The 13723-nt window shown below is 41.0% G+C and overlaps 1 protein-coding gene across 1 annotated transcript; it reads right to left on the bottom strand.

Annotated features, from left to right (window-relative positions):
- Positions 1 to 1164: 1164 nt before the first annotated feature.
- LOC147443633 (uncharacterized) lies at positions 1165 to 1776 on the bottom strand. Its single transcript, XM_086528021.1, has one exon. The coding sequence runs from the start codon at positions 1774 to 1776 to the stop codon at positions 1165 to 1167; it is 612 nt and encodes a 203-aa protein (XP_086384147.1).
- Between the last annotated feature and the right edge of the window lie 11947 nt (positions 1777 to 13723).

Raw genomic sequence — 13723 nt, 5'->3', positions numbered from 1 at the left:
AAGGGTGTCTAGAGGTTGCTCTTCTTGTTGCCCGCCCCGGACCTCCTCACCGCATGAAAACAAATAGATGGGTGTCAATCACCTACTCGACCTTCTAGAGACAATCACTACCAAGGAAATCAAATCGACGTTCTAAAAACGCAAATGACTGAAATCCATCCTACGAGCAAACGCTATCCGAAACATGATCAAAAGTCATCGAATCAGCCTCAAACTCAAAGGGGAGTCTATACACCACGTAAGGACAATACCCTATGAATCTACAATATAATCTCAACCTGTAACCACTCCGTGCGGTAAACGCGTATGAAGACAGGCCAAAAAATTCAGGTGACCAAAATTTGACTCTGATGACACTAATGTGTATCTCTACTTGCTTCGGTTCTATCGATATATGGCACGCTCAATTCTGACACACAGATAGGGAGAAAACTCACTTAAAAGCTCGTGGGAGCTCACCTCGCGTAGAAGCCGAATGCACGCACGCTTGGTATCGGTGCGTAGCTCTCGCCGTTGCTAACACAATGGCGGTGTCGCTTCTCCAATGGCGGCTTGGTAGCTTGCGTGGCAAGAGGATAAGACTCTCTCTCTCTCTCACTCTCTCTCAGACACAGTTACGGCGCTTCAAAACTTACCTTGATTAATTATTCAAAAACTTGTCCTTAGGTTTACAATAATTGGCTCTTATACTTCAGCCTTGGAAGTGTGAATACATCTCTAACCTAATTATATAAGCAGGTGAAACTACTTGGGGAATACAAGCTGGAAACTCAATTGAGTCCCGCTAATTACAATGAATCGGCTCCATAAAAAATGAAATGTCAGAAAGACATTCATTACAATAAGTGTTTACAAAAATATGAGTGTGAGTAAAAGTGTCTAGGTGTAGTCCTCCGCTCAACACTCCCCCCCCTCCATGTCCATGTCGTCCGTGACATGACATCTTTGCTTTGTCTTTAGTGGAGTCCCTTCGATTTCAACATCTGAATATGTGACTCATATCTCAGGTTTCCAATAGTCAATGTAGGGCCGAATATCTTACTTTCATGAGTAAAGAAACCAGTATAAAATGCCTCCTCAAAGGCCTGCATGTGGAAACTCGGCATAGACATGATTCTCTTATAAAAGAGGTGTAATACTTTTGGAGATGGTTGTAAGGCTAAATCATACATCATATCTGTGACTATGTCCCGCCGTTGACAACAATGTTGAGCTGGTAGCTTTATCCGGCGCGAACACCTCAATGCAAGCCAGTAATGTTTTGCAAATCTTTTTGAGCATTTGACACGAAAGGTCAGGAGAGCCAGTAAAGAGCTTAATGGTTCCTGTTAGGGTTTTCACCATGTAGGCCTTACTTATTCTCTCTCTCGCTTTTGGTCCTGGCATCCTGGGGTAATTAAGCCAATTCGGCTTCTTTGCTGTGATTCTCGCATGTTCTTGCCAACTCCTTACTCGTGGCACTGGACAGAATGTCGCATTGTCTCTAACTTCCTTGGGTGCCTCCACCAAATAGATTAGGTAGGTTGGATACTTTGTCAACCACCCTTTCCTCCATCTCGGTTGGGAGTCTACTATCTTCTTTGATTCCTCCTCTTTTGTGATGTCGCCTTCGTATAGCGCGACATACTGCTCTTGTTCTATTCTTTTCTTTGTCTTCAGCACTTCAAACTTTAGTAGAGGAAGGGGCAATGTAGGTTGCATCCATTGTTGTTGCAGCACCTTAGTATCCACCCCTTGGAGTCCAATGGAGAACAGGATTCTTCTTTCCCACTCCATGGTCGCCTTTGCACTCTCCTCTCTTGACTTCTCTATCTGCTCGTGCAATCTTTTTTCTTCATCTTTGGTAAGCCTGGATGTTGCGGTCTCGTCTTGTGCCGGGACTGGATCTTCACTTGTTGTGGCTTCCCCAGTCTCTGGAAGCTCCACGGCTGCCCCGCCTATTTCTTCTTGATGATCCTCTGTATCTTTTATCACTTTGTCTTGCACACCTTGGAGCTGCTTTCGGAGGGCCTCATTCTCCGCTTTCAGTGTTTGGGTCTCTGATGTCAGTCGTTCTTTGGTAGCCAACGAGCCCTCCGCAATGTGCAATCTCTGCACTTGCTCTAGCCGCAATTCTCTTTGCAAACTCCGGATTTGATTTTTCAGACCGGGGATTATTGCTCCCTCTGCTAGCTCTTCGTGTGGATCTAAGCCTTAGGATTGTTCTATCCTGCAGCTCCATCCTTTCTCGAAGCTCAATGAGCTCGTCCTTTGCAGCTTCCAATTCTTCATTAATTATTTCCTTGGATTCTTGTGCACTGGCCACCTCTCTTGAAGCATCAGCAAGTTGGAGGATTAGTCCATCTCTTTCATTTTCTGCTTCCAGGAGAGATGCCTTGAGGTACTCTGATTCTTCTAGTGCACTCTCACATTTTGTTTCCATTTCTGCTTCTCTCTTTTCTGCTTCTTCTTTGTTGTCCCTCATTGTCTTTGATCGGGCTTTGATCTGATGCAACAATTGATGCACTTTCTGGATATCTCTTTCATCCTCATCCTCGAGCTCATCCTCCTCTTCAAGCTCATCCTCTGCCTTCTCAGGTACCAGCCTTCGCTCTCTGTCGAATCGATTCTTGGTTCTCCTCTCCTTTCCTCTCTGTTCTTCCTATGTTATGGTAATGCCATACACAACTTTGAGAGCCTCCTCTTGAGTATATGCTGTGTTGATTAGAACATCATATTGCTATTTCTTCATTTGATTTGGATCTGTTGCCTTCTCCTCTAGCTGTATTTCGGGATTTTCTAGCACATCCACTTGCACTTCAATGGTCGTTTCCTCCACTATCTTTTCCTCTTCTTCAGGACTAGGCTCTTCTACCTTGCTCTTGCCCTTGTCACCTCCTTTTAATTCAGCTTTAATGTGTTGAACTTCTGCTTCGGTGTATGGTTCTACTGGTTGTTTCTCCTATATAGCTTATGATTCTTCATAAGCCTTGATATATTGATCGTACTGATCAATTTGGGGTCTGGTTGAGCTGGCTCCGACTTTAGTTGGGTCTGGTACCCACTTTTCCTCAAAATCTCCCTTTAAAGCTCGCTCGGCTCTAAAGTGTTCAATCAATCTCTCCATTCTGGCGGTTTTTTGGCTCTTAGTTTGCTTGGGAGCGGCGGGTTTCTTCTTGGTCTTCTTCTTGAGGGGCTCGTCTGCTTCTTCTTCAAGCTCATTTGAGGTGTTGGGAAGTCGTCTATATGGTTGGACTCGCCTTTGGTTCCTTCTTTTCTTCCTTTAGCCATTTGATTGATCGAAAGCGTCTTTTTCACCATTGGTAGGTGAAAATGCTTTCTTTTGGGTTTTGCTTGTACACATGTGTCATTGATGACTATTTGAAGTTGCTTGTGAAGTTTCATGGCAGTCAATTTTGGCCTGCCAAAATGACGATTTGTGTGTTTGCAGCCGAATCGGTTGTTTTGACTCACTTTTGGTGGTCCAAACTTGGAGATACTCCATGGCTGCATTGTCCTCGATGTTTTCAAGCTTCTTGTGAAGTTTGGTGTCGTTTCGACAACTTTTTCTTGTTTGCCGCTTGCAGGCTCTCTTGACCTAGGGTTTTTTGAGTTGGTCTTTCTCGCACTTTGAGAGTTAGGAACTCATCTTCTACACTAGGGTAAGCCACCTGTTGATTCTTGCATGGTTTGGTTAGGTGGTTGTGCCTCTACCTAGCATTCTACCCCTTTCCCGTCTGCTCTTGTTTCTTTGTTTTGGTTAGTTTTCGCGACAAAAGTTAGTGATAAGCATCAAAATCTTATGGCAACGAGTCTACCTCTCATATCTGGAGTCCTCTGAGCTCTTGTAGCGGTCGTAGAAGGCTGTAGAAGGTCGGATGCTCCTATGTGCTCTTTGCTCTCTCCAAGTGGGCAATAGTGCAAATGAGCTTGTAAATGAAGTAAAAAATACTTAACTCTGGACTTCCCGGCTCACTTGTTACCAAATTTGACATGTGCCCCTATCTCGTCATGAAATGAACTTTAGGATTTGAAATTTCTCAATTTGGACTCCGTTTGACCTGTTTCTGAGAAATTTGTCCACTTTGCCAAAATTCTGCCATTTCAGGCTTTCCGCAACTTTTCCCGAATTGTGCCCAATTTTTACCATGGTTTGCTCTTGTCATTAGGATCATCACCATCTATTCTTTTATTTTTTTTGATCTCGTTTCACCTGTTCTTTTATTTTTCTTTTACTTTTATTAAGAAAATCCTAAAAAATAAAGGAAAATAGCAACTTGAAACCAAAAATTCCAAAAATACATCATAATTAGCTGGTAACCCCGTGTATATGTATATACACTTATTTGTGGTTTCTCGGCTTGGATTACCACTTTTTTCCACTTTTTGGCTCCAAAAACGCGCATATTTAGTCGTATTTACAAACTTGGAGACTCAAATTCATCATTTGATCTCTTATTATTGCAAAACAAAGTATATAAGGGCATAAATATTATCAATATCCGCAATTAAACATAAAAAATTCAAAATCATGTAAGGCACTGCCCTCGTAATATCATTTTCTTTGTCCTTATTGCTTGTAGTTCTTGTATACTTGTATACCTCCCCCCTTCCTAGTCTGAGTCCTCCCGGACGACTATGAAGTGCTTGAGGGTGTAGCCGTGTAGTTGTTGTGGTCATGCCTGGTGAATTCAATTGTAGAGCGATGAAATAGCAATATTCAGTAATGCTGCTCTTTGTTTGATGGTTAGGCTTTTGGGAAATATTTGGGTTGTCTGTAGCACTAGTGTTGTAGAATCAGTACCTGGGTTCTTGTTTACATTTGTGTCCTTTTTTATAATCCAAATCTGCCTCTGATTTGCTTGTGCTTGCCATAAACTCTTTGCTACCCAAATCTGCTTGACTTTAGGTTGTGATGGCTCTGTCCTTGAATACTGAGGATTCTCTGTTGATTGTACTGAAGGGAGTTCCTGTTTACAAATCTTTGGAATCCAAATTTGTTGGCTATGGCTTTGTGCTGTCATCAACTTCTTTGGAATCCAGATCCATTTCACTGAATTTGGCTGTTTGAAATCACTCTGTTGTTTGGTGTTGAAGACTTTGTTTTCCATTTTTGTTCTCTCTGGCACAATTTTCTTTGGCTTCCATACCAACTTTGAGTCTGTCTTTATCCAAGGTTGGGCTGTGCGTGTATTTTCTATCTTCCCTACCCATATCTAAGATTTCTTCTTTGAGAAGCGTTCCGGTTGTGTAGATTTGGCTTTTGGTCGTTTACTTTTGTCATTGGATTCTTCAGCTTGCACCTGTACGGTTGCTTTGGAGAACGGAATGGATTGACTTTCCTCCTCATATTTGATGTTAACTGAATTTGAGCACCAATTAATCATCATATTGCACTGCTTTTGCCATGGTTGCCCTAGTAACAACGGATGTTGTGTAGCTTTGTCTTCAACCACATAAAACATATGTGGATACACGTATTGATTGATCTGTACGTGCAGTAATGTGCATCCGATTGCCTTAATTGAGTGTGCTGAATAACTCTTCAACTCCTGTTTGGCAATTTGCAGCTTAGTGTCATGTTTCAATTGTTTGTACAAACAGACTGAAACTAGGTTAGCTTGTGCTCCTGAATCCAATAGTGCTCTGGCATTAATCTAGTTTGGCCCTACTTTGACCTCGATGATGGGCTCTACTTTGTCTTCACCCATCTCTGATACACTGACTGCGTTTATTCGTGAGGCCCCTTCATTGCGTTGTCGCTGACGCAGTAGTCTTCTTTTCTCCATTCTTTCTTTTGCTTCAGCTTGCGCTAAGTCAACAATCTTTTTCTTTTTCTGAAGTCGCAGTCTATCTTGATGTATTTTGAGAAGCATGTCCTGGGTTAGTGTCAAATGATACTTCTTCAATCTCCATCCACTAATCCAGTTTGGCATTTCTTCTCCGTCTAATGTAGCAAGCATGACGGCCCCACTTGGTATCACAAGTGGTCCCATCCCTTGCTTTTTAAGTTTTTTTGCATGCTGTTTCAGAGTGTATACTAGGACAAAGTCCCCAATCTTAAACTCTTTAGTTCGCACATGCTTATCAAAGAACTCTTTTTGTAGCCTTTTTTGAGAGTAGATTGAAGCCACAACTTTTAAGCGAAGCTCATCTAGCTTTTCAAGGTCGTTTATTCTATCTGAAAGCTCATGTCCTGTCCACTCTAATTCCTTGGCTACTCTCAGTGTTGGAATTAAAAATTCTATTGGTAAAATAGCATTCAAACCAAAAACCATGTTGTATGGGGTCGTTCCTATCAATGTTTTATATGCTACCCTATACGCCCATAATGTCGAATGCAATCTCTGGTCCCAATCAATTCTCGACTCAGATACAATCTTTGTAAGAACCGTGCATATGGTTTTGTTCATCGCCTCAGCTTGTCCATTGGCTTGTGGGTGATATGGAGCTGATTTACGATGTATTACCATGAATTCATCTAGAAGGATCTCTATCACTTTATTTATGAAGTGTGTGCCTCGATCACTCACAATTTCTATTGGTAATCCATATCGTACAAAGACGCATTCATACAAAAATTGTGTCGTGGTCCTGGCATCAGATTTTTTAGTTGCTTTTTCCTCAACGCACTTTGTTAGATAGTCCGTCACCAGAATGATGTATTGTGCATGAGTCCTATATGCTGGAGGTGAAATAGGTCCAACATAATCAATCCCCCATTTTGCAAAGGCTCTTGCTCCCATCATTGGTCTAAGTGGCATATCATCTCTTTTCAGTGGTACTTTTGTCCGCCGCTGACAATCATCACATCGTTTTACGTATTCCTCGGCATCCATGTGTAATGTCGGCCACCATATTCCTGTAGCTAAGACAATTTTTTCTATCTTATCTCCTGAGAAATGGCCTCCACCTACTCCTCCATGAGCCTGCTCTAGGATTATCACATACTCTGACTCTGATGCACACATCCTAAGCTAGTTGTCCTTTCCTGTCTTATAGAGTTGATTTCCTATTAAAGCGTAATCTCGCGCTTCTGTCTGTACAGCTCTCTGACGTGCTTTTGAGATTCCCTCTGGAAAAGTTTTGTTTGTGAGATATTCAACAATATAATGACTCCATTCAGGAGCAATCATTATCTGATACAATGTTGAATACTCACTGGGCGGTTTTGACGAACATGTAATACATACCATGACATATTCATGTACCCTCTCTTTCATTCCTGGCCAGTAGACTCCCAATTGTAACAGATTCCTGTACGTGTTTCTTCTTGAACAATGAAATGCACATTCGTGAACATGTGCTTCTCGTAGATATATGTTATATTCTTCAGGATTGATGCATAACCTTAGAATGTTATCGGTTCCTAAGTGATACAACCTTCATGCAATCAGCTGAAGATTTTTGGATTGTTGAACAATAACTTGTTTCTGGTTGTATTCTTCTCGATCAAACTCTCCTCCATAGGTTAATAGATTAACAACATCCTGAGATCACTTTAGTATCATCTCTATATTGAATGAGTACGCATCCGGCATGTTGTCATCTACACCTATAGGGTCTTCTCCATTCGTCAACCTTGAAAGGTGATTAGCTCTGAGATGTGTCTTTCCTTTCTTTACTACTACTGTGAAGTCGAATTCTAATAAGATGATGAACCATCTTACTATCCATCCCGTATTGCATGGTTTGTTCACTAGGTAGAGCAAGGCTTGATGATCTGTGAAAAACACAAACTTATTGGCTAGAAGGTAATGCCGAAATTTCTTCACAGCATAAATCATTCCTAATCCCTCTCGCTCCGTTGTTGTGTAATTCCTCTCAACACTGTTGAGCTGTCGACTAGCATAACAGATTGGAAAATCCATGTTTCCTTCTTCTAGCTGAGCCATGATGCATCCTATTGCATATGCCGAAGCATCTATATGCACATGGAATATCTTCTCCCAATCTGGTGATTTCAAGACTGGAGCAGTGCTGAGTGCCTCTTTCAGTTTCTTGAAAGATTCCTCACACTCCTGTGTCCATTCGTAATTCACTATTAGCCTGTAAAGTGGTTGGCCTATTATAGCGTACATGTAAATGAATCGTCTATAATATCCACAATGACCCATAAAGCTCTGCACTTGCTTCGCATTGGCTGGTCTAGGCATATCTACTATTAATTTTATATTTTCCATATTCGTGGATATTCTGTTATGTGAGACAATATGTCTGAGAATTCTGCCTTGTCGGACCATAAACACACACTTCTCAGGATTAAGACAAATGCGATAGGTCCTACATTTCTCGAATACCTTTTTTAGGTGTTCTAGATGCTCATCTCTTAGAAGAGAGTGTACACACAAATCATCCATGTATATTTCTAGAAACATCATCAAGTACTCTTTGAAAGCATGAGTCATCAACCTTTGGAATGTTGCGGGAGCATTAGTTAAACCAAACGGCATAACTCAGTACGCCCACTCCGTTGCAAAAGCTGTTTTGTGTTGATCCTCTGGCGCAATGGCAAGCTGATTATATCTTGAAAATCCATCTAGAAAGGAACATGCTCTTTTCCCCGATACACGTTCTAGAACATGATCAGTTATCGGCGGCAAGGGATAATTGTCCCTGATTGTCACAGCATTTACTTTCTTTAGATTGACACACACTCGGAGTTTCTCATTTTTCTTAGGCACTACCACAATCGGAGATACCCCGTCCGTGTGTCCAATCTCATATATGAATTCAGCTTCCATTAGCTTGTTTATTTCCTCTTTGATTCGCTTAGCAAACGTGTCATTATACGTGTACGGTCTCTGTCTACTAGACTTAGCATCTTGTTTCAAAGGAATTGTATGTTGGCATATTGATGGATCGACTACTTTCAAATCCTTGTACGACCATGCAAACACATCCCTGTATTCTCTGAGAAGACTCAAAAGTCTCTCTTCTTCTTCCAGAGACAAATCTGTAGCTATGTACACTGGTCTAGGTTCCTCTCCTGGAGCTGCTAAATCAACCTTTTAACATCCTCCGGTCCATCGTAGGATTCGTTCTCCTTTTTTTCTCTGATGGATTGGGTTAATATCACCTTCCTATCCTCTATCCTAAATTTCCTGTAGTGAGAGGGAACATCCATGTTTCCTTTGACATTGGAATTTGTGTCTTCACCACTTTCGATTTCAGTCATCCAAACTTCTTTCAGAGTTTTCTTTAACTCTCTATACTTGTTTCGGCGTTCTAATTTGGACTCTTTGTTTTCTTTGTTTCTAATGTTCTTTTCCGCAGTATCTGTTTTGGTTATCGTTCCACTGGGTTGAAATCGATTTCTTGAGCTTCGTTTGTCTTTCCATGAGCTCGTCTCCACATTTCCTCTCACATTTCCATGAGCTCGTCTCCACATTTCCTACACAATTTTGGGGCACCACCTAGTTTTGGATGCGAACTAGGACGCGTAGAGAGAGAGAGAGAGAGAGAGAGAGAGAGAGAGAGAGAGAGAGAGAGAGAGAGAGAGAGAGAGAGAGAGAGAGAGAGAGAGATAGTGCTCGGGCTGCTTTGAAACGTATCGGCAATGATCAAGCAAACACAACTATATATTTAAGAAAGAGAGAGAAAGGGGGAGGGGGTGCTTGTTGCATTAATACCTTCTTACAAATCTGTCATGACAAATCAAAGTGAGATTAGTATTTGTTCAACATAGCTTGCGTAAATTTAACCACAACACATCAAAAGAAAATCCACCCCAATCACTATCTTAAGGCCAGGGGAGTCCTCTCCACCCTGTCGCCTTCTTACAATATGTGAGATTTATGGCTAGATTGATGACAACACCAGAGACAAGCTATCAAGAACTTAACAAAAAACACCAAGACACTTACGCATCATTGTTGTCCATTACTTCACGTTGGAAAGGAGACAAAGTATCCAAGCTTAGTCCAAATCCACCCTCCTTGATTCAGCAAATGTTGGGCTTACACTAGTAGGAGAAATGATAGATTTCCTACTCTCAATTGAATGATCACTCTCTCTCTTACAATGGCATAGAGTTCCCTTGCTAATCCCCTATTACAACACATGCACATGCATAAGACAATGAGCTTCCACTCAAGAGCTCCTTCTAGAGAGGTTGAGCTTGGCTTCTCAAGCTATAGCATAGTGCTCTTGCTTATGGCTCCCCCTTTTTGTGCTAGCTACACCCTCCTTTTATAGCAATTTTGAAGGCTCAGGTTACTCCTCTAACCATGGTTGGGTTAGATTTTCAGCAATTTATCTAATTTCTTTTGCTTGGAATTATCAAGAAGTTGGTGGGGAAAGAGAGAGGAGAGAAATGGAGGTGATAGGACTTTTCATAGTGGGTTAGTGTTAGTAGAGTTAGTATTAATTTACAAATGGAATTGGATATTTACAATGGGAGTATCCATGTAGGATACAAATAAGGAAGAAAAACTCTTAAGAGGTAAGAAAAGGTGGATTTCTTACAAGGTTGATGCTCCAAGTGTCTTGAGTAGGGCCAATTTTGACGCTTGTTGACGGTCCACTAGCTTTGACGGTACATTTTTTCTCCACTCTTGACCTTCCTTGAGAGACAAGGTAATTGAAGGTGAGTAATCAACCACCATGATGCTGTCTTTTAAGAGAAGAGGCTGAATTTTGTGGTTTTTTTTATAGATATGGGTAATTTGGAGGAGGAAAAATGAGACTAAGTGGTCAATTTTGGAATGGAATTGTGTGTGGGAGGTATGAGTTCACCATGGTTTCTCTTATTCTTCAAGGTTGAGGAGAAGGTGAGTAGGGTGCAGAGAGGAGGGGTGAGAGAGGTGGGGATGATGAGTGGAGAAGTGTGTGTGAAAGAGGAAAATGATAAAGTGGAAGAGAGAGTGTGGCTGCATAACATGGGAAACCTGGGGTCCACTAATAAAATCATAGCTCACAGCTCGTAGCTCAAAAAAATATGAAAAAATTTGAGGCAAAAGTTCAGCCTACGAGCTACAACTTTTGTTTGTATCACCTTTCCAAATTCGGAGAGCAAGTGAACTTTAAAAATTCAGCAAAATCGACCGTTTTTTTCCACTGCACAAGGTCCTTGTGGGGTCCTTCTTTGGATGATTCTTTTGAATACCTCCAAGAGTGAGCCCTCCATAGTGCATGTATGCATGCCACCTACCCTTGACCTTATTTGGTAGGTCTATAATTGAAGATATTGTTGAGATCATGATATAAGTGAATAGTACAACTAAGAAAATCAAATATTGAGGGGTCTAAAAAATATGTACATGTCAAATATAAATAATATAAGTGGAAAAAATATAAAGGGGTCAAAAGAAATCTCTCTCATTATGAGGCTACCATAAAAAGATAAATATTTTTGGTGTTCTAATTTTTTAGAAAAAAAAAACAAAATAGATGTAGGAAGGGAAAAATCGCAATAGTGAAAAAATATACACATAAATAAAACTAGTTTTTTTGGATTTTTGTTGGGGTGGAGTTACACCAAATATGAGAGAAGCTTACATGAAAATATTTCTATATGGAATAAAGAGTATGAAAAATGGTAATAAAAAATTGTGGTAATGGTGAGGCAATGTACAGAGCATAAATAACACACACCTAGGTAGAAATATTTAAATAAATACCAAAATAATTATGAAAAAATATTTTATTTAGGCCCTATATACAAAGAAATATTTACATACGCATGGGCCATAATATACTTATATTTTTTAATTTTTTTGGCTCAACTAGCCCAATGACTAGCTAATTGAGGGTTTTTTAAGAAGATATGGGAAAAGTCCCGTGACTCACGCACGCCTATGTACAGTGAAATGGTAGGGATAGCCACAGTGTTTGGGTGATTTTGGTAGGGTGAGGTAACTCACTGTGGCAATTACAAAGAGCCGAAAAACGGCTATCATTAGCCCTCCCCCTGGATGATGGTATATTCATGTACCATCATAGAGCATCTTTTCCAAAGAGAGTGCTTCAGAGTCCTTGACGAGATTTTTATTGTTTGGCCCCTCAGAATTTTGGCTAGAGTTACACTCATGCTTCATGTAACAATACTTACATGAGACAGTGTCCTTTTGACAGATCTTTGGTAGATCCTTTGGTAGAAGGCGACTCAAATAGGGCTTCAAGCGATACCCGTTTACTTTCCTGTAGTGCTCTTTACCATTCAAGTCCATAAGCTGATAGTAACTTGAATTGAAAGCCTTCTTGACTATGTATGGCCCTTGCCATCTTGTTTCAAATTTGGCATCAAAACAATTATCGAGTCAATTGTCATACCTTAGCACAAGATCTCCTTCATTGATGCCTTTGTCCTTCAGTTTCTTGTCAAGCTTCTCCTTTGTCTGTGTGGCTTTCCTCTTATAGCACTCGTATGCTGCTTCTCTTTTCCACTCAAGCTCAGCTAAGGTAAGAAGTCGATCCATCCATGCTTCTTGATCATCTTGTGTTGATTTGCCATGAAGTCGCATTGTTGGAATGTTTAGCTCAATTGGCTGTCAAGCCTCTTGACCATAGACCAAGTGAAATGGTGTGAACTCCGTGGCTTCCCTATATGTGGTTCGATACGCCCACAAGGCACCATCCAAGAAGTCATCCCACAACTTTGTCTTGTTTTTCACCATCTTTCTAATGATGCCTACAATGACACCATTAGCTTTTTCTACCAAACCATTTGATTGGGGATAGTAGGGTGTACTGTGACGATGTAGAATGTGAAGTTCTTCACAGACTTCTGTGAGCAATCCCTTTCTAAACCCTGGACCATTATCAGAAACAATCTCCAAAGGTGTGCCAAATCTACAACAAATGTGAGTGTAGATGAATTTGCTCACTATCTTCTCATTTACCTTTGCCACACTCTGTGCTTCCACCCACCTAGTCATATAGTCTACAGCCACTAGAATGTAGAGTTTACCATTTTTTGTCCTAGGCAGAGGACCCATAGCATCAATGCCCCACTTTTCAAAGTGTCCATTTGCAAGCACTATTTGCCTCGGGCCATGCACCAACCTTCTATTTCCATTTATCTGACAATTGTGAAAGCTTTTACACCAATGTTGGACATCCACATGCAGACTTGGCCAAACATACCCCGCAAGCAAAATCTTCTTCACAGTTCATTCTTGGACAAAATGACCACCACATGCTTCTTCGTGAAAACCTTTTAGAATGGTTGGAATTTCCTCAATAGTTGGTACTCTTCTGCACACTTGATCCCTCCCTCTTTGATAGAGGGAGCCTTCTAGGAAGAGATATGCGCTTGCCTTCTTCATGAGTCTCCTCTTCTGAGCCTTCGTGAAGTCTTGTGGAAACTCGCCCTCCAAAATGTAGCTAATAATGGGAGTCAATGACTCCAATCCCTGGTATCTCGGTTGCTTGACAGTTGCTGCCACCATGATGACATGCACTTCTTTCTCAACACATGTAACTACTTGCTGTGCAAGTAAATCGGCATCTTCATTCTGTTTCCTAGGAATATGATATAGTTGCACTTCTTCAAATTGATTAAACAATCTACGAATGGCATGAACTTTTGTCCTTAAGCTTTCATTCTTGCATGCCCAAATGCCTAAAATCTGTTTAACAATGAGAAGTGCATCTCCCTTTACCATGAGACGTTTTATCCCTTAGCCAATGCACATCTTCAAACCATGAAGTAGTGTGTCGTATTCTGCTTCAATGTTGCTAGTTGAACCTGGTAGATTGACCTTCTCTTTCATGACCACCTCTCCACTTGGGTTGAGCAACA

This window comes from Adiantum capillus-veneris, chromosome 13 (assembly GCF_014529385.1).
Source record: "Adiantum capillus-veneris isolate H3 chromosome 13, ASM1452938v2, whole genome shotgun sequence".
Lineage (NCBI taxonomy): Eukaryota > Viridiplantae > Streptophyta > Polypodiopsida > Polypodiales > Pteridaceae > Adiantum > Adiantum capillus-veneris.
Note: the sequence above shows the minus strand (reverse complement) of the source record. Positions and strands in the feature narration are given on the sequence as shown.